At 54.7% G+C, this 19,602-nt stretch overlaps 1 protein-coding gene and 1 long non-coding RNA gene across 3 annotated transcripts in view; one reads left to right on the top strand and one right to left on the bottom strand.

Annotated features, from left to right (window-relative positions):
• NFAM1 (NFAT activating protein with ITAM motif 1) overlaps positions 1-5,794 on the bottom strand; it is a 44,121-nt gene extending 38,327 nt beyond the window's left edge. Inside the window, exon 1 of the mRNA XM_023559874.2 lies at positions 5,687-5,794. Within this exon, the coding sequence (XP_023415642.2) occupies positions 5,687-5,741 (55 nt within the window). The 5' untranslated portion in view covers positions 5,742-5,794. The remainder of the gene's footprint in view (positions 1-5,686) is intronic.
• LOC111753246 (uncharacterized) lies at positions 624-18,155 on the top strand. 2 transcript variants are annotated; one of them, XR_010321673.1, is made up of 3 exons: positions 624-3,880; positions 7,488-8,089; positions 11,019-11,996. It is a non-coding gene; the product is annotated as an uncharacterized LOC111753246 (long non-coding RNA). The 2 variants fall into 2 exon arrangements; XR_010321672.1 differs by lacking the exon at positions 11,019-11,996 and adding an exon at positions 14,527-18,155 and having other exon boundaries at positions 629-3,880.
• Positions 18,156-19,602: the final 1,447 nt, after the last annotated feature.

Raw genomic sequence — 19,602 nt, 5'->3', positions numbered from 1 at the left:
ACCCCAGTCCTGTGCCTACACTCCCACGAAGATGTCCCCCACCTAAACCCACAGCGTGTGGTGGGTCAGATTCTGTTTCTGGTCCACGTTCACTCAGCACTCCTGCACCAGGAGTACTGCCTAGACCTTCTGTCTCTTCCTCTCTTCCTCCAGGCACCTCTCCTGGTGATGCTTCCTTCCACTCTCTAAGAGCTGGTTCTGGGGTTGTCTGTGGCTGAGGGAATTCACCCCGTTATGCTAGGAGTTGACTGAGTTCGCAAGTCCCCCCTCTGGAAGTTCGCTGTCCGGGTGGGAGGCGGACAGGGAAGACAGAAGTAGCCTCAGTGGAAAACGTCCCCTAATCGGTGTGCCCACAGACCACACGCAGTGTTCGCAGCCCAAGCTGGGAGCCCAGCAAATAAAGAAATGGCAGCATACGCATTCAATGGCACCCTCCACAACAAGGATCACCACGTGTTTTCTGTAAAGGGCTGAGGAGTAAATATTTTAAGCTTGGCAGGCCAGGGGTCTTTGAAACAATTGCCCCAATCTGCCATAGACAATATGTGAACAATGAGAGTGGCTGGGTTACAATAAAACTTTATTTATAGACATGGAATTTGTAATTTTGTACAATTTTCACATGTCATGGAATTTTCTATTGAGTTTTTCAACCATTAAAAATAAAAAAACCAGGCTTAGCTCACAGGCCATACAAAAACAGGCGGTGGCCTGGATTTGGCCCACGGGCCGTGATTTGAGACCCCTGGTCTATGGCAACAAAAAGTAAGCAAACTAGAGCTGCATCGTTGACTAAAACTAACCAGCTGCCGTCGTGATTTTCTGACTCACGGCGACCCCATGTGTGTCAGAGTAAAACTGTGCTCCACAGAGTTTTCCATGGCTGAATTTTCAGAAATATTGACCGCCAGGCCTTTCGTCCAAGGTGCCTCAGGGTGACCTCCAATCGTCAGCTGAGGGCATTAACCGTTTGCACCTCCCAGGGACTCCCACCATCAACTAGATACATCTTAAAAGAGCTAATGTTTCATGAAAGAAGCAGGTCGCAAGAGAATACATACAGTGTCATTCAGACTATATAAAGTTCAAAACCCGGCAAAACTAGTCTGTATAGTTTAGGGATAAGTAATAAATGATGAAACTAAAAAGACATGCCAGGAAGCTAGTGTCCTAAAAGTCAGAAGGGTGGTCCCTCTGAGGGGAGGAAGGGCTGTCTTTGGCGTGAGGGAAGGCGGCTCTGTGGCACTGGCAAGTTTCTCTTTCTGACCCAGGTGGTGGTTCCACAGACTTTGTTTTATAGTATTTATTACACAACACTGTACTTTTCTGTGTCTGTATTATATCTCACGCCACCATCCGTCTGTGAGTTTGTTGTACTGTGGTGGCTTGCCCGTTATTGTGACGCTGGAAGCTATGTCACCATATTCCAAATATCAGCAGGGTCACCCATGGTAGACAGGTTTCAGCAGAGTGTCTAGACTAAGACAGAGTAGGAAGAAAGGCCTGGCCATCTACTTCCGAAGATGAGCCGAGGAAAACAGAACATTATCTAATTTGTTTGCTTTGGACAGGTCACATCATCAGGAGGGATCAGTCACTAGAAGATGACATGGTGTTTGGTGAAGGAAGGCCAGCGAGGGCGGGGGAGACCCTTGTTGAGATGCACTGGTACCATAGATGTAATGATGGTCTCAGACATGCTGGCGATCATGAAGATGACTCAAGACTGGGCAACACTTTGTTCCGTTGTACAAGGATCGCTATGAGCCGGAGCCGACTTGATGGCCCTATCTATTTCTCTACCTTTTATATCTCACAATTAGAAAAGAGAAAGCAATGATGATATAACCTATCGGACCAGCGCCTGAACCCCTACCTGACAGGTATTTATAATCCACTCAGAAAGGTTTCATACCCCACTGCTTGGTCCATCAGAACCTCTCACTGTCCACTCCCCGCTCTGTTTTCCTGCCTTCCACCGTTATTCATGCTGGACCTGCCCGTACCCTCCAGCTCTGGCCTCCTCCCCTGAGCACCTAGCTAGCTCTTTACCAGGACTAGGCAAAGATGAAAAGCAGGGGCCGATGGTGACAGAGGCCGGAGCTGCAGAAGAGAGGCAGGAAAAGGCAGTGGCTGTTGACTGTCCTTAAGGTGACAAAGGAAGCAGTGAGTGGCACCTGAGCCCAGAGAAGCGGGGAGGGCAAGCCAACCTGGTCAGTAACTTACCCCCAGCCATGTTCTGGGCCAAGTCTCATGGTCTCCATGAGACTGAGAGTGGGGCTGTGGCCTGTTCCCTCCCTGTCCCCCCAATGCCTAGAGCTGGTCCTCCCCTAGGATATCTGAGAAATAAATACAGCCAAGAGGCTGGAAAGGCCCAGAAGAGAAAGGGAACTGACGTTTGATGAGGGAACTGAGGCTCAGAAAGGTTATGTAACTTGCCCAAGGTCACACAGCATTCAAGAGAAGGAGGCTGGACTCAAACTCAGGTCTGTCTGGTCCCAAAGCCCTTGGGAGTGACTGAGGCCTGGTGGAAGTAGGGTGAGACAGGTGCCGTGGGCTTGGATGGCTTGCCTATTATGGGAGAGCAGCTGCCCATGAGACTATCAGTGCCTTTGGGACCTCTGAAAAAAGTGGAGTTTGTAGAGAGCTCAGGAGACCAGGAGAAGGAGAAGGAGGAGGAGGGCTGGGAGCAAGCGAGGTCCTGGGGCTCAATCCCAGAGTGGGCTGGAGAACAGCAGAAAGTACGGGGTGACTCCAAAGGAGAGCCAGTGGGTGTTGTCAAGGTTCAGAGCAGATCTGAGCAAATTTCACATTTTGATTGGCTTTACTAGGCTGGCAGGTGGCTGATATTCATTGAGCACTAAGCACAGAGCCAGCACTACGTCCTCAGGATGTCCTGCGAGGCAGGCATTGTCATTGTAGCCATTGAATAGATGAGGCAATTGAGGCACAGCTACATTAAGTGACATGCCCAGGGCCCCAAGGTGAGCAACAGAGCTCAGATTCAAGCCCAGGCTGAACGCTCCTGGCCTGCACCCTTAACCCCAGATCATACATGGTTCAGGGACACCACACAGACACGGTGACCCTGGACCTCAGTGAGGACTCTGCCTCTGAGATTCCCTGCGGACACAGCTCAGAGCAACAGTTGTGTCTGGTGCTGGCAGGCGGAGAGGACGTGGCTGCACCACGGCTGATGATGGCTGAAGTCGGGGGGGGGGGGTTTGGAGGCTGTGGAGGAAGTGGGATTCCTGCCATTAAACCCCTGGAAGCTCAGGGAAAGGAGAATGGGGGAGGGGCACGCAGCGACAGAGAAACCAAGCCGGACCCCCACCCCCAGTAGGACCAGGAAATAAAGGGGCCTGCCTGCCGCTCTGCAGGGTTCCATGAGACCCATGTGGGTTTTCACCTCTTATGAAAGAGCCCAAGGAACTTCTCTTTTGTAAAACCACTTTCGGCAATAGGGGAAAAGGTTGTTTCTCTCTGCAGTGGAGACTGTTACAAAATAGCTTTTGGGCTGCCGGCGCCCCACAAAGCCTCTTCTCCTTAGTTTCTGGCAAAGGCAGGTTAACTAATAAGCAAAGTAAGCACCGGCTTACTTGTGCTTACTTACTAATCCATAATGAACAATTTCAAGTGGGTTTCACATCTTTGATTTGATGGAAAGCGTGTGAAACTGTTCACTACAGGTTGGTGAGTAAGCACAAGTAAGCCCGTGCTTACCTTGCTTGCTGTACCCCATTCCCTGTCAGGGACTGTACATTTGAGGAGGTTTTGGTTTTGTAGGAAGATGCTGTGGGATTGGGAGAGAGACAGATGCCAGCCTAGAAGCAAGATCTTTGAGGTGGTGAAAAAAATGTGAAATTGTTCGGGATCACAGGTAAGCCCTGGCGGCGTGGTGGTGATGAGCTCACCACCAGGCGCTCCTTGGAAACCCTATGGGGCAGTTCTACTCTGTCCTATAGGGTCGCTATGAATTGGAATTGACCTGATGGCAACGGGGTTTTTACCTTACTTACGGAGGACTCTGACACAGGTTACCCGGATGTACCTGGTTTCCTCTTGGGGAGGAGGACCACACAGAGAGAAATGACGGGAACTTGGGGAAATGAGGTTAAAGATAGCCAAGGGTGAGGTCAGGGGCGTTGTCACCAACAAGCCATACATCTGGGGGCCATCACTGGCAGGGTGGAGAAAGGGACACAGGATGAGATGGACGCACTCACAAAGGGCCTGTGGTGGGGACAGGTCAGCGTGTGCCCCCCAGGGGGTGACATTTTTCTGTGAAAAATGATCTTTGCAAAGAGAGTTGAAGAGGAGCCCCCAAGCCCATCAGCTGAGGCCCTGGCTCCAGGCTCGGGCCGACCTGGGTCTGAACCTGCGTCTGCTCACCCCATAGGCCTTGGGAAAGTCACTTGGGATCCTTGGCCTCAATTTCCCTGTCCTCAAAGTAGTGCTAATGAGGATACTGCATACCCTGAGGGGGGCTACAAGGGTGGGCTGAGTGAGTGGGAAGCACCGAGCACCGTGAAACCAGTTAAAACCAGTTGCCATCCAGTTGGCTCCGACTCATGACTCACGGCGACCCCATGTGTGTCAGAACAGAACTGTGCTCCATAGGGTTTTCAGTGGCTGGTTTTTCAGAAATAGGCCACCAGGCCTTTCTCCCAAGACACCTCTGTGTGGACTTGAACCACTAACCTTTTGGTTAGCAGCCAGTCATATTCACTGTACGCACCACCTGGAGACATCTAGCATAGTGTAAGTGCCCCACAGAGGTGAGTTTGTGACGATGATAATAATTGTCATTACTTATGGTATAAACGAAAGGCAAGGGGTGAAGTCAAATGGGGAAAGTTGAAGTGAATGTGAAAGACTGGAGCCTAGCCTCCACCCTGGAATGGAAGAGGCTGGCAGATGCCCAGGCCAGGGAGGGACAGAGAGCAAGAACCTACTCAGCAGTGCCCCCAGTGAGACTGGGCAGAAGGGGGCACTCCTGGGGGCTCTCTGACCTGGGTGAACTCGCCCGAGGACCAGGATCCAGGCCACCTGGCAACTGAGGTTTTCTGGGGTCAGAAAGGGGGATCAGTATGGACCCCTGAAAACACGTATCTTCTGTGATAAGGACCTGGCCTCTGGTTGTACTTCAGGAAGCAGGGGTGCCACCCTCTCTGATGACAGTGACAGTCTTGTATCCCCAGGGTGCAGTGCTCTGTGGCTGGCTGCTGGCCTCCCTGCCTCTCCATGGTGAACCCCAGCAGGAATACCAAAGATGGCTCTGCCACAGTTTCAACTCTGAGAACTACCTGTCCCCCCCACCCCCCCAGTTCCGCTGCAGTGGCATTCGTGGCTGATTGCTCAGGTGGCAGGCTGTCTGTCCCCACTAACCCCTGGTCCCTCTGGCCACAGGAACACCCACCTACCTCCTTCAAGTACGTGAGAGGTCAGGCTGTGCCTGGAAGGAGGCTATTAACACAGCCCTGTGGGGTGAGGACTGCTCCCGCCCCTCCCAAAGCCACCTTGGCAAGGCATTAGCTAAACATCTTCTGGGTCCCTGAAGGTTTCCCCTGTGAAGTCTGTGATGTTCAAACAGCAGCCAGCAAGTCCCCAGAAACAGGTCCCAGGAATTAGCCACATAGCTGTGCGATGTGCCAAGTGAGAGGACGTGCGAAGGAGACAGACATACCTCCCATCTGCAGGGTCCAGGAGAACAGGAGCAAACCCAGGAGCCCGGAGGTCATGAGTGGGCCGCGTGGGCGCCGGGGGTCCAGGGCGGACCCACCGCCACAGAGGCCAGGTCTCTTCGTGGGGAAGGCTGGGGTCCCTGTCCCTCCTTCCTCTTTTGTTCCTGGAAAGGACAGCCCGCTGGCAGCAGCAGTTCCCCTTCTGGCGCGCCAGGCTCCTCCCCGGCGCCCTGATGCTTCCTCAGGCCTCCCTCAGTCTCCTATACTCACCCCGGATTTTCAGCTCTAAGCCTGACTGCAGCACCCTGGCCGGGCGGGCTGGCACATGAGGAATCAGGGCCCAGGCTTGTCCAGGCCACACAGCCAGGAGGAGAGCTGGGCTGGGCCTGGGGCCTCCGGAAGCCAGAGCCCTCTCCACCCTCCTGGGAGCCTTTGTGGAGGTAGCCGGCCCAGAGTGCTTCAGGTGACAGAGAAGAGAAGGCCACAGGGCTCCCAGGAGTAATCAAGGCTCAGTTAAGTGCCTAGCTTCTGAAACCCTTTGAAGACAAAGACCACATTCACCCAAACTTCCCCTCCAAGAGATTCCAGGACCCTTTGATAATGCGCTTATCAAAGAGGAGGGGGTGGGGGTCGAAGTGGTTAGGGGAATAGGGGAAGAGGCAGGCTGTCAGGGGAAGGGGCAGGGTCTACACTTCTCCACTCCTGAGAATGTCCGACGCCTCTTGGTGGCAGCTGCCTGGCGTTAGCCAGCGAGGGCCACCATGGGCCCTGCCACAGAGGCTCAGGGACACCGCCACCCACCACCGCAAATGCCACTCCTTCCTGTGGCTTCCCTAAACCTTCACCCCCCCCACCCAGTGAGACACACAAATGCTTCCCCATCTGGCTCCGTGTGGCAGCCCCCACCACGCAGGCGTTTAATTGTTCAATGCCGGCCCCTGTCTCCCACAAGGCGGGGGCTCTCACCCTCAGTACCATCCGGCCCAGCACCGGGCCAAGCAGAGAGTTTAGCTGGAGGGGGTGTGGGGACCGATGTGCTTGAAGGAAGGGGGGCCGAGGGGCTGTGTGGGAGGGTCTGGCACCCCAACATGCAGAGGGAGCAGGAGGAAGCAGATGCTAGGCGCTTGCTGTGAGTTGAATTGAGTCCCCCAGAAGAGATGTGTACCCCTGTACCTGTGAACGGGGCCTTCCCTGGAAACAGTTTGGCAGATGTGATTGGTTCCCATGGAGCAGAGTGGGTCCTGATCCAATCTGTGTGGAGTCCTTACAGAAGAGAAGAGACAGGGAGACAGAGGCAGGGATGATGCCACAAGCCAAGGAACGTCTGGGGCCATCAGAAGCTGGGAGACGAGGAAGGGTCTTCCCTAGAGCCTTCGGAGAGAGCGTGGCCCTGCCGACACCCTGGATTTAGGCTCCCACCCCCCAGAACTGTGAGACCATACAGTTCTCTTGCTTGAAGCCCTGGCGTGTGGTCCCTGGTTACAGCAGCTTTAGGAAGCTCATCCTGCACTTTCTAACTCTTCCTCACCTAGTGCCCACCGACCCTTGGGATAAATGTTATTATCCAAGTTCTACAAAAGAGAAAACAACAGCCCCGAGTGGCTAAGCAATTTGCCCGTTCAAGGTGGTGGGTGGGTCAGGATCTGCCCCCAGGTGGTGGGATGCTGAGTCTTTCTCCCCACCCCCTGCTGCCTCCTCACCTGGGCCCAGGTGCCTTGCCTGCAGCCCCCCGTGATGGCACAGCACCGTCCAGTTTGGGTGTGTGGCCTAAATCCCAACTGCTCTCCCTGGGCTGTTTTGCAGATGAACGAGGAGAGCCATTTCCCACCACCTCCAGGAGGGCCCAGGCTGGTGCGGGACGCCCACCAGGTGAGGAAGACAGATGAGCAGAAGACAGTCCCATTGTCGTGGGAGCAAGGGGACCGTGGTATTGACTGTTGATCCATCACTATGATGCATGATCACACGTGTCACAGATAATCTGCTTCACGCTGTGCCCGAGATCCTGGGGTGCGGGCTGTCTAAGCGCGATGCCGTGGTGATAGACGTCACATTAGCGCTCACACTCCCAGGGAGCCCTGCGAAGGCATCGGCCTGTGCTGCCGTGCAGCTCTTTATGGCTTGGTGTCGGGACGAGGCAGAGGTGCCAGGCAATGCTGGCACTGCCTTCGCTTCAGCCCCAGGTGCCAGCTCTTTGCTGCTCGCCTGCCTGCCCTGGTGCTGCCCTGCCTCATGGACAAAGACCTCCAGGTCCCCCCACCCTGTCGTGCTCTTCATGCTCCAGCCCTGCACTCCTGGAGCCCCCAGCCTCCTGTACACCTGGAACTCGGACTTTTGGCTGCCGAGTCTCCTGTTGGCTTCACTCATCTTAGCATGTCCTATGGCTAGCACAGAGCTGCCATGTGGTATGTGTCCATACATATTGGGAAATGAGTGTATGGACGGATGGACGGTCGGATGGACGGAATGATGGATGGATGGATGGGTGGATGGGTGGGTGGATGGGTGGATTGGATGGGTGGATTGGATGGGTGGATGGATGGATGGATGGATGGATGGATGGATGGATGGATGGATGGATGGATGGATGGGTGTGTGGGTGGGTGTAAAGTGGGGCTTCCAGGCTGGTGGGAAGATGAGTGCCTAACATTGCACCTGGCACATAGCAGGCCCTCACCAGGCCCCAGTGGGATGGCTGGGCTCTGGGGGTGGAGTGGGAGGAGGGCTGCAGAGCACCAGGCGGAGTGTGACTAGAGAAGAAGAGGCTGGGGTCCTGGGTTATTCTCAACTTCTGAGACACCTTGCCCCACAGCCTCCTGGGAAGAGGCAGGGGTGGCCCTGGGCAGGGAGCCCAGTCTGGCCCTGATTAGCCCCAGGAACCAGGATGATGGAAACGAAACCACAGTATATTCAGAAACCTCGTTTTTGTCAGAATTTTGATCTCCTTTCCAGCAAGGTTTTTGCTTAAGCGGCTGCTAAGCAGTGAACTTGCTGCTCTTGGATCTGTCTGCTTCTCTCACCCCGTGTCCTCCCAGGGACTGCAGATAAGTGAATCAAAGGCCCCAGAGGCTGAAGGAGGAACAGAGGGAACATGGCTCTGCTAGGCTTCCCAACACATTTTAGCCACTTGCTCACTTCCAATCAGCCACCCGTCGGTCTTTCTGTCCACCCATCTCTCCATTCATTTTTCCATCCATCCATCCACCCACCCACCCATCCATCCATCCATCCATCCATCCATCCATCCATCCATCCATCCATCCATCCATCCATCCATCCACCCATCATCCATTCATCTATTTGTCCATCCACCCAGCCACCCACTCATTTACCCACCCATTTAACCATTCATCCATCCACCCATCTACCCATCCTCCCACCCATCCATCCACCCACCCATCCATCCATCCACCCACCCATCCACCCATCCATCCCTCCATCCCTCCATCCACCCACCCTCCCACCCACCCACCCATCCATCCATCCATCCATCCCTCCATCCCTCCATCCCTCCATCCCTCCATCCACCCACCCTCCCACCCACCCAGCCACCCAGCCACCAACCCATCCAACCAGCCACCCACCCTCCCACCCACCCCCACCCAGCCACCAACCCATCCACCCATCCATCCCTCCATCCCTCCATCACTCCATCTCTCCATCCCTCCATCCACCCATCCTCCCACCCACCCAGCCACCCAGCCACCCACCCACCCATCCATCCATCCATCCATCCATCCACTATACATCTATCCTCCTACCCAACCACCCATCATCCATCCATTTGTCCATTCACCCACCCACCCATCCATCTGTCCAACCACCTCTCCATCCCTTCGTCATTCCATTTATTCAAATTTTGCCCAGGGCCTGCTCTGGGCTGGGCACTGGCCTCAGCAGAAGGATGCAGACATGAAAGACCCCAGCTTGAGGAGTGCATGCCCAGTGTGAGCAAGTGACCATCCCATTACAATGTAGTACTAGCCTAGCTAGCACTTTCAGAGCAGTTACTCAATGCCGGACACTGTTCAAAGCGCTTTTAATCTGCTAACCAACAAGGTTTCACTGCCATCCTATGAGGTTGGTACTACAATCACTTCATTTTACAGATGAGGAAACTGAGGCACAGGGAGGTTAAAGTAATGTGATCTGAAGGGGCCCCAGTGCCTGTGCACCTAACTGCTACTCTAGCCCACCTCAATGCTGAAGTGTGTCCAGGACAAGGAGGAAGGCAGGGGAAGAAGTGAATTACCTGGAGTGGAGGGAGCAGGGGTGCCCAGCAAGGCTTCATGGAAGAGGTAACAGCCCAGAAGGAAGAGGAATTTGGCAAGGAAATGGGGTGGGGGGATGGGAGAGAGCAGACTTCCCCTGTGCTCCCAAGGCTTCCAAACTGGGCCACAATTGTTGGCCTTCATTTTCAGTTTAGTTCCACAAACACTTAAGTGCCTACTGTGTGCTGTGTGGTACATGGCGGTCCATAAGCCATGGCTTTGCCCTCAAGGCACTCCCTACCTAGGAAGGGAAACAGACCCGCAGACAAAGTTTCCAAGTGCCTGCGAGGCTGCCCCGTTGTAGGTTGTAGGCATTAGGGTCACCAGCTGCTGGGCCTTCTGGGCCTTTCCTCTCAAAGTAGCTGCCTGTGGAGGTGCACGGGAAGCAGAAGTGCTGGGGGAAGGGGCCACTCCCCTCCATTCCCCTGCTGTGGAAAGTCACTTCCTCCTTCCCCAAAGGCTCTAGTCTCAGGAGCAGCCTTCATAGTAACCTGTGGCTGAGACCACCAGCCTTTCTCCTCCTCCTGTCTTCGTGGTCCCCACTGTCTAGGCCACCAGGGGCTGGTCAATAGACTCCTGGTTCCTTCCATCCTCCCTCTCAAGCACCTTCACATTAGAAAGGGTGGGTGTGGAGGGCCCGTCCTAGCAGCACCCAGATTTTCTCTTGGGGACTCCCTTGAACCATGTAGTAGCCCGGTAGTTGGGTGGCATTGACCCAACGCCCCACTCTGGGAGTGGACATGACCACTAGGCCAATAGGTTGGATTTGGCACCTATCTAACTGTGAGCTGAGCGGACCCACAACGGACTGGCTTCCTTCCTCGAGAAGAGATGAGGTCTCTGTCACTGGTGATAAGCAAGCCCATCCAGAGGACATTCACCCTGCATGCTGCTGGGAGGGTCCCAAGCTTCTTCTCAGTTCAAGCTCCCTTGTATTTATGGCTGTTTATTAAGCATTTCTTCTATGCCAGGCACTGTCGTAAAGGCTTTTCCCGTACCGACGACTTGAATCTCACAGAAACCATGTGTGTGGGCAGCTGTTAACGTTGTCCCTATTTTACAGATCAGGGAGCTGTATTTCAGAGTGCACGAGCCACCTGACCAAGGTCACACAGCGAGTAAGCAGTGGATTGGAACTCCCGCGACTGAGCGTTTAACCACTGTGATATCCTGTTAACTCACCTGATTCCTCTAGCAAGGCTGGTGGGCTGGTCGTAACCCTCATTTTACAATTGTAGTGATGGAGAAAAGACACTAAATGACTTGGTCAGGCCACAGAGGGAATCAGAGGCACACTGGGACCAGAATTTGGGGCTTTTTTTACTGGATAGATGCCCAGAGCCAGGCAAGACTTAATGAGCCCTGGTGGCCTAATGGTTCAGCCCTTTTGGCGGTTTGAACCCACCCAGTGACTCTGCAGAAGAAAAGACCTGGCGACCTGCTCCTATAAAGAATACAGCCAAGAAAACCCTATGGGGCAGTTCTACTCTGTCACATAGGGTCGCTATGAGTCGGAATTCACTGGACAACACCTAACAAGAGGCAAGACTTTCCTGCTAAGCTCCATTGGAGGGTGGGGAAGGCAGCAAGTGTCCCCCTTTCCAGCCCTGCCACACTGAAGAATAGTCCGAGCAGCTGGGGTGAGGGTGGGGGTGGGGGGACAACAAAATTAAGGTGACTCCATTTTTCACACAAACATTTGTTCCCTGTCCACCGTGTGCCAAGGCCTTGTTAGGCTTGGGCATGTGGCACAAATGTCTCCCCGGAAGACAAGCCGACCAGGAGGCTAACCACTGGAGGTCCCCGGTTGCAGGTGCCAGCAGGAAGGTCCTGCGCTAATGGTGGCACTCCCTGCGCGGGGTGTCCCTGGTTGTCCTGTGCCCATGGCGCCACCTGCTGGCAGAAGTGGGAACGTTCCCAAGTGAGATCTCTTCCTCTCCATCTCTCTCTCTTCTTCCATCTCTCTTCCTAGGGGTCTAGGGGGTCATGGCCAGCCCCGAGGCGGACACCCATCGAGGTCAGGCCAGGGACTGAGTGGCAACATGATAGGGTGACAGGGCAGGGTGGGGGATGGGGGCAGAGACAGGCAGAACCAAGACTGTGGGGCAGGGTACAGGCAGGGCCCACTGTAGGACCCAGACATGCAGTCCATAATCTGGGTGTGCATCTGTCTGCCCTCCATGCACAGACCATGCCTGAGCCAGGTCTGGGTCCCACTGCCTGGCATGGGACTTGGCTCAAAACAGGTGAGTGGGGAATGAATGAATGAATGAATGAATGAAGGAAGGAAGGAAGGAAGGAAGGAGAGGTCAGGAACCCATACCATTGAGCTCAGGCTCCCTAGGGCAAAAAGGCATCGAAGCAGGAAGGCAGCTGGGGACAAGCCCAGGCTGTAGGGGCCAGGAAGGTGCCCAGTAGAAGCTGCACCTCAAGGCTGCCTCCCCGCTGCCTTCCAGCCAGGGACAGAGGCTCGGGCATCCCTAGAAGCCCCCCTTGGAGCCTCGTTCTGATAAACTGCTTCAGCTTGAAACACTTTATCAGTTGGTTATTAGCCACCAGGCAAACCAGTCCCATGGCTTTGCAGGCTCCCCATAGCGAGCTCAGCCAATTAAGGAAGCAATTAGCCTCCCAGGAGGCCAATTCATGCACTGTCACCCCACAGGGGTCTGTGGGACACCACAGGCCTCAGGCTCCTGTGGGTAGAGGGGGTTTGTGGTGGAGTGGAACAGGGCACCCGCTAATTGTGCTGGTCCCACCCCAGGGGTTCTGATTCACCAGGGGGCCAGGGAATCTGCATTTCAACAGACCTTGGGTCTCACACCTGAGAACCTGCTCCTGAAGCCCGTCCCAAAGCAGATCCTCCAAGGGCTGTGAATAGGATAGTGGGTGGTTCACCAGGAGGCCTGCTCCAAAGGGAGGAGCCCTTCAAGAAGTCTGACCCTCCCTCCCCTCCTCCCACCACCCACCTCCCCCTGTCTCCCATCCTTCCTTCTCCCACCCGTCCTCCCTCCATCCACTCCTTCCTCTCCTCTCCCCCCTTCCCATCTCCTTTTCCCTCCAACCAGCACTTCCTCCCTCCCCCTTCCCCTTCCGCCAGCCCTCCTTCCCTCCTCCTCTCACCAGCCCCTCCCTCCCCCACCAGCCCCTCCCCATCTTACCAACCCTCCCTCCTTCCCCCACCAACCCTCCCTTCCCCTTCCCTCTCTCCTCCCCCCCACCAGCCCCTCCTCCTCCCACCAGCCCTCACTCCCTCCCCCTCCCCCAGCCCTCCCTTCCCCTCTCACCAGCCCACCCCCTCCTCTCTGGAAGGTCAGCTATGGGTCCTAGAAGAACAGGGCACTCAGAGAGCAGACCTGGGCTTTCCTCCCAGCCTTGTCTCCTGCATCTGGAAGTTGTCCAGGGGCCTCTGGGGGGAGGCAATGTCCTCGTCCAATTCTCTCTGTTGGGGAGCAGCAGAAGTGACAGAGGTGAAAGCAAAGAGTGGGGTGCGGACTGGAAGGCGGTAGTTCTAATTGTAGCCTTTGCTGAGCCTCTCTCTCCCTTGTGCAGGTCCCTTGGGGGCGCCTGGGAGGTTCGAGAGGAACAAGAGGGTCCAGCCAGCGTAGATGATGCGTGCCAGGTTAGGGAGGAGGAAATCTGCAGGGAGGAGGCCTGGGGAGGAGCATCAGAGGAGGTGCCACAAAGGGAGACAACGGAGTGGGGGAGGGGCGGGAAAGAGGGGCTTCCAGGGGTCTCCTCCCCTCCACTTGCTCATTGGGAGCTGATCTGGGAGCTGAGTATGCCTGGCCCCTGTCAGGGTTCCAGTGGTGGGGTGTGAGGAAGCTGGGGGGCGGGGCACGGCAGGGGGTTCTGATGGGGACTCTCCTTTGGCCTGGGGGCCTCCTTCCTCAGGAAAACTGCTGGGGGGCCCCCCCGCCCCTCGTTCTCCACTCTCCTCTCAGCTTCTCTCTTCTCCCTTCCTCTTCCCACTGCTCTGTGACTAGGCCCCCCTCCACCACTCGCCTGCCCCATCCGTCCGCTCCCCGACCCCCATGCCTGGGGAGAACTGGGTTCAAATCCTGAAGGCCTTAGGTTCAGAAACAGCAAAGAGCCTGGGCCAGCCCCTCTCATCCTAACAGGGGTCCAGAAGTCTCCTCTCATGATCCACAAGGAAGTTTGGTTTGCTCATGTATTCATTCATTTATTCAACGCACCTCTCCAGGGCATCGCTGTCCTGTCCTGGGTGCTTACTTTCCAGGGCAGTGCCCGGCGCCTATGAACCCAAATCAAAACCCAGTGCCCCAGCGTGAAGGGGGCACAGCCCAGATGAGGCTGAGCCTGCTACAGAGTCCAAGGCTCAGTAAGAAGCTTCCAGAAGTAGACAAGAGAGGGCCAGCCAAGGGGCTGCACAGGGGCCCAGGGGAGCCTGGCTGGACAGACCTTCCCCTCCACCTGTCCTCCTCCTGTGAAAACTGCCTTCTCTCTCCAGCACCAACAGTTGGACGAATAAAATCATTTATTTTTTCCTTTAAGAAAATGACTGGTATTGCAACTAGTACCGATTTCTCCTGCTTTTCATTTTATGTGTATAGATTTTCAGCCACATCTGAGTTCAGCAGTTCCTGAATCGGGCATCAGACATGAGATGTCTTCAGAGTGGAAAGGCTTCTGCTGGAGGACAGTTCATTTGGAAGTTAGAAACTTCCGCCCTCACTGGACCTAGAAACCCTTCTGCACCAAAGGCCAGCAACACTGAAGAGAGGGTGCCAGAAATCTCCGCGGGACAGGCCGACTGACAATAACCACTGTCCATCCTTTGTGGGGATAGAAAACAAGGATGGAAAATGTAATTAATGTCACTAAGTTGTACCCGTGAAAATGTTAAATCAGCAAATGTTGTGTTATATATATTGATACAACAATTTTTAAAAATTAAAATGAAAAATCAGCCAAGTTGAGATCTTTGGATTCTGCTCCTTGATTTTTCCAGCAGGTCACAGTGGACTGGGAGGGTCCCCAGGGCCCTGGATGCCTTAAGATTTCACTGACCCCGGAGTCTCTTCCCCAGGACACCCCACCCCCGCTATGGCCAAAGGAAAGGGTTTCAGGCCTTTTTCGCCTGACTTGAGCGAAAGTACCCAGAAGCGGCTTCCCTGCCTGGCTGGGAGCCCACGCCTGAGTCACCAGCGCCCTGGGCTGCACTGGCCATAGCTTTTCCTTCCTGTCCTCCCCAGGCTGCTGGCCTTTGCGTCAGCACCTTCTGGAAGATGAGACATGTACAGTAGGAAGCAGTTGTCCCTGAGCTGCCCACATGGGACTCATGAGATGCAGCTGACGTCGGCGTGGGCAGGCGGCCCTTTGTCACTCAGCCCAGGGCCTGGGGCCAGGCAGGGTCCTCCTCACTCCACAGCCTGCCACCTCCTCTGGCCCTACCACCCTCCGGGTGGTGGATAAGGTGGACGCAAGGAGGGAAAGGAGGCCTGAGCTAGATGGTTCGCTTGCACCCGTCTTCTTGGTCACCTTGCGAGGCAGGCTGTTTTTTTATTTTTTATTGTGCTTTAAATGAAAGTTTACAGTTCAAGTTAGTTTCTCATACAAAAATTCATACACACATTGTTATGTGACCGTAGTTGCTCTCCCTTTAATGTGAGAGCACACTCCTCCTTTCTATCCCGGATTTCCCATGTCCATTCAACCAACTCCTGTCCCTTTCTGCCTTCTTATCCTGCCTCTGGACAGCAGCTGCCCATTTAGTCTCATGTATCTACTTGAGCCTTATTCATTGTCCAGCTGGAATTGATGCCTTTGAATTGTGGTGTTGGCGAAGAATATTGAATATACCATGGACTGCCAAAAGAACGAACAAATCTATCTTGGAAGGGGTACAGCCAGAGTGCTCCTTAGAGGCAAGGATGGCGAGACTGCGTCTTCCATACTTTGGACATGTTGTCAGGAGGGATCAGTCCCTGGAGAAGGACATAATGCTTGGCAGAGTACAGGGTCAGTGGAAAAGAGGAAGACCCTCAACGAGGTGGATTGACACAGTGGCTGCAACAATGGGGTGAAGCATAACAACGATTGTAAGGATGGCACAGGACCAGGCAGTGTTTCGTTCTGTTGTGCACAGGGTCGCTATGAGTCGGAACCGACTGGACGGCACCTAACAACAACATCATCTGCTTGAGCTAAGAAGCACTCTCTTCATAAGTATCATTTCATGTCTTATAGTCCAGTCTAATCTTTGAAGAGTTGGTTTCGGGAATGGTTTTAGTTTGGGGCTAACAGAAAGGCCGGGGCCATGTCTCCTGGGGTCCCTCCAGACTCAGTCAGACCATTAAGTCTGGTCTTTTTACTAGAATTTGAGCTCTGCACCCCACTTTTCTCCTGCTCTGTCAGGGACTCTCTGTTGTGTTTTCTGTCGGGGCGGTCACTGGTGGTAGCCGGGCACCATCTAGCTCTTCTGGTCTCAGGCTGATGGAGTCTCTGGTTTCTGTGGCCCTTTCTGTCTCTTGCGCTCCTATTTTCATCATGTCTGTGGGGTTCTTCATTCTTCTTTGCTCTGGCAGGCTCTTTTTTATTCCCATTTTCCAAATGAGGAAACTGAGTTCAGAGACGGGAACTCGCTTTTCTAAGGTCACACAGCCTTCCTGGTGGGTTAACCCTTGGGGGCGTCTATGTGCCCTGGTAGACTGTGAGCTTTCTGCAGTCCTTCCCCTTCCTGCAGTCCCGCACCTCCTCCACCTGCAGCAGCCATCCCTATCCCAGGTGGGGCACCTCCATCTTTCCAGGCATCAGGCTGCACAGGGCTCCACCTGTGTGCCTCGAATGGGTGAATGAGGAATGGGAAGCAGGAGGGGAATCTGTGTGGGAGGCCCTGTCCCTTAATACACAGGTGAAAGGCACCTCAGGACATTCGGATCAAATCGCTGCCAGTGGAATAGGACTTAGGTTACAGACTTGTAGGAAGTGGGTGTCGGAGTCTGGGAAGGTAGAATTCGGCCTTGGGCAGGAGAGAGCTGGCTGACAAGTGAATTATAAAGCCATAGAGAAGGTGGCCTCAGAAAACCTCCCCCTTTCCCGTCAGTTCCACTGTGTTGAAGGGATGCCCCAGGCCCCCCTGTGTTGAGCTCTGAGAACAGGTGAGAAACAAAGACCCCTCCCAGGACCTCTGCCTACCCTCCCTGGGTGTCGGCACCCGCCATTTCACAGCCCTTTCTGCCAGGTGCGGAAGAGGGGGCCACAGGGACAAAAGGCAACAGCTGTGGTGAGGCTGCAGTGGGCCAGGTAGGAAGGGCAGGAGTGAGGAGGCCTTGGCTGCGGTGGGGACAGGTGAGTTGGGGCAGGAGGGGGTGGAGGGAGAAGAGCCAGAGTGACATCCTGGGAGAGGAGTAAGGGGAGGATGGAGAAGTGGGTGGGGGGATGGGAGGACCCGGTGGAGGAGGGGCTTCCTGGGGCTTCCTTGTCCAGGGCCACCCAGGCCTGAACTCCCTGCCCTAGAGCCTCACCCCTTCTCCTCCCTCTCTCCTCTGTTGCTCTGTCAGTCCCCTCCCCTCCCATCTGCATGTATTCCACCAGTGACAGGAAGCTCTCAACCTCAGCAGGCAGCCCTGCCCTGATGGACAGTTTCCTCAGAGCTGGAGCTTTCTCCGGCTTTAACCTCAGGCCCTTCTCCCCAGACCCCCGAGCCTGTATCTTTCCTGACACACAAGGCCTCCCTTCCTGCTGACAGGTGAAGATAGGTGTGGATAAACAGCCCCTTCTCCAGACATCCCTGGTCCTGCCCATCCCCCCAACATGGCTTCTAGAGCCTTCCCCACGGAAGGCTCCTCCACCTATCTCCCCTGGTGCCCAGAAAGGGCCTGACCCGGGCAGAGGCCACTGAGACTATGGTCCCCTCTCTCCTTCTGGACAGATGCCCCTGGAGAGTCAGTCCCCTAGCTCCTTGAGTCCCCCATCGCCTCCAACCAGCCCCAGGTTAACCCTCTGCTGTCCAGGAAGCCTCTCTTTCCCCAGGGGTGTGCTGCTGAGCACTTCCCACACTGTGTGGCCCTTCCCTCCCCATAGACACTGTTCCCTTCCTCCTTTCCTCTGTCCCACCCTTATCCCAGTCCCTTTCCTCATCAGCTGAAATAGTCCTTTTGATTTAGAAAAAGAATGAGTGGGGGCCAGGATGCACTCTGGGTGAGCAAGCTCAGCGTTTAGGCAAGGACAACACGGTCACTTGGCTGGGCCACAGGAGGCCCTCAAACTGGCTTTGTGGGTGAGCATCAGGGAAAGGTCCAGAGACTGGAGCAGCGTCTGTAAGGACTCAGGACGCACCCAGGCACCTTACACGTGGGGTCCAGGAGCCTCCCAGTGAGGGCCGCCATCCCATTATCTATCCTCATTTTGTTGTGGTGGTTAGCTGCCCTCAAGCCGGCCCCCAACTCACGGCACCCCACGCCCAGTGGAATAAAATGCTTCTGGATCCTCTGCCATCCTCATGACTGATTGTGGATCGGACGGCTGTGATCCATCGGGTTCTCACTGGCTGGTTTCAGAAGTGGAACACCAGGCCTTTCTTCCTAGTCTGTCTTAGTCTGAAGCTCTGCTGAAACCTGTTCAGCACCATAGCAACACGCAAGCCTCCACGGATAGACAGGTGGTGGCTTCGAGTGAGGTGAATTGGCCAGGAATTACACCTGGGTCTCCCTCATGGAAGTCAGTAATTCTACCGCTGAACCCCCACTGCCTCACTTCAGTCTTAGGGGTGCCCTAAGGAATCATCACAAACTAAACCAATAAACCAAACCCCCTGCTATTAAGTTGATCCCAACTCACGTCGACCCTGTGGGACCTCGTAGAACTGCCCCATAGGGTTTCCAAGGCTCTAATCTTACAGAAGCAAACTGCCACATTTTTCTCCCTCAGAGCAGCTGGTAAGTTTGAACTGCCAACCTTTTTGTTAGCAGCTGAGCGCTTAAGCACCGTGCCGCCAGGATTCCTTTACCACAAGCTAGGTGGCTTAACATAACAGAAATTTATTCTCTCACACTTTTGGAGTCTCCGAGGGAGAATCTCTTCCACGCCTCTCTCCTAGCTTCTGGTGGCTGCTGGCAGTCCTTGGCGTTCCTTGGCCTCTAGCTGTCTCGCTGTGGTCTCCGCCTCTGCCATCACGTGGTCGCCTTCTCTTTTCTGTCTCTCCTCTTTTAAGGACTCTTGTCTTTGGATATAGGGCCCACCCTAAGTGGTGCAGTGGTTAAGAGCTGTGGCTGCTAACCAAAAGTTCAGCAGTTTGAATCTACCAGTCGCTCCTTGGAAACCCTATGGTTTCTATGGAGTCAATTATGAGTTGGAATCGACTTGATGGCAACGGGTTTGATTTTTTTCTAATCCACTATGATTTCATCCTAACTAATTACATCTGCAAAGATCCTGTTTCCGAATAAGGTCACATTCTGGGGTTCTGGGTGGGCTTGAATTTTGGGGGACACCATCAACTCACCGCACGCGAACACACTGCAATTGAACATTGTAATACAGTGGCTAAATCACGCTGACTTAGCAGCGGGGCTGGGGACCACTCCCCAGAAAAAGTGCCCAGAAGTGGAGGCAGCGGCCAAATTCCTGCCGGTTCCTGTCTCGCTCAGAAGGCCCTGCCTGTGAGATGGATGGGGTGGCCCCTGCCT

The sequence above is a fragment of the Loxodonta africana genome, chromosome 4 (genome assembly GCF_030014295.1).
Source record: "Loxodonta africana isolate mLoxAfr1 chromosome 4, mLoxAfr1.hap2, whole genome shotgun sequence".
NCBI classification, from domain to species: Eukaryota; Metazoa; Chordata; class Mammalia; order Proboscidea; family Elephantidae; genus Loxodonta; species Loxodonta africana.
Note: the sequence above shows the minus strand (reverse complement) of the source record. Positions and strands in the feature narration are given on the sequence as shown.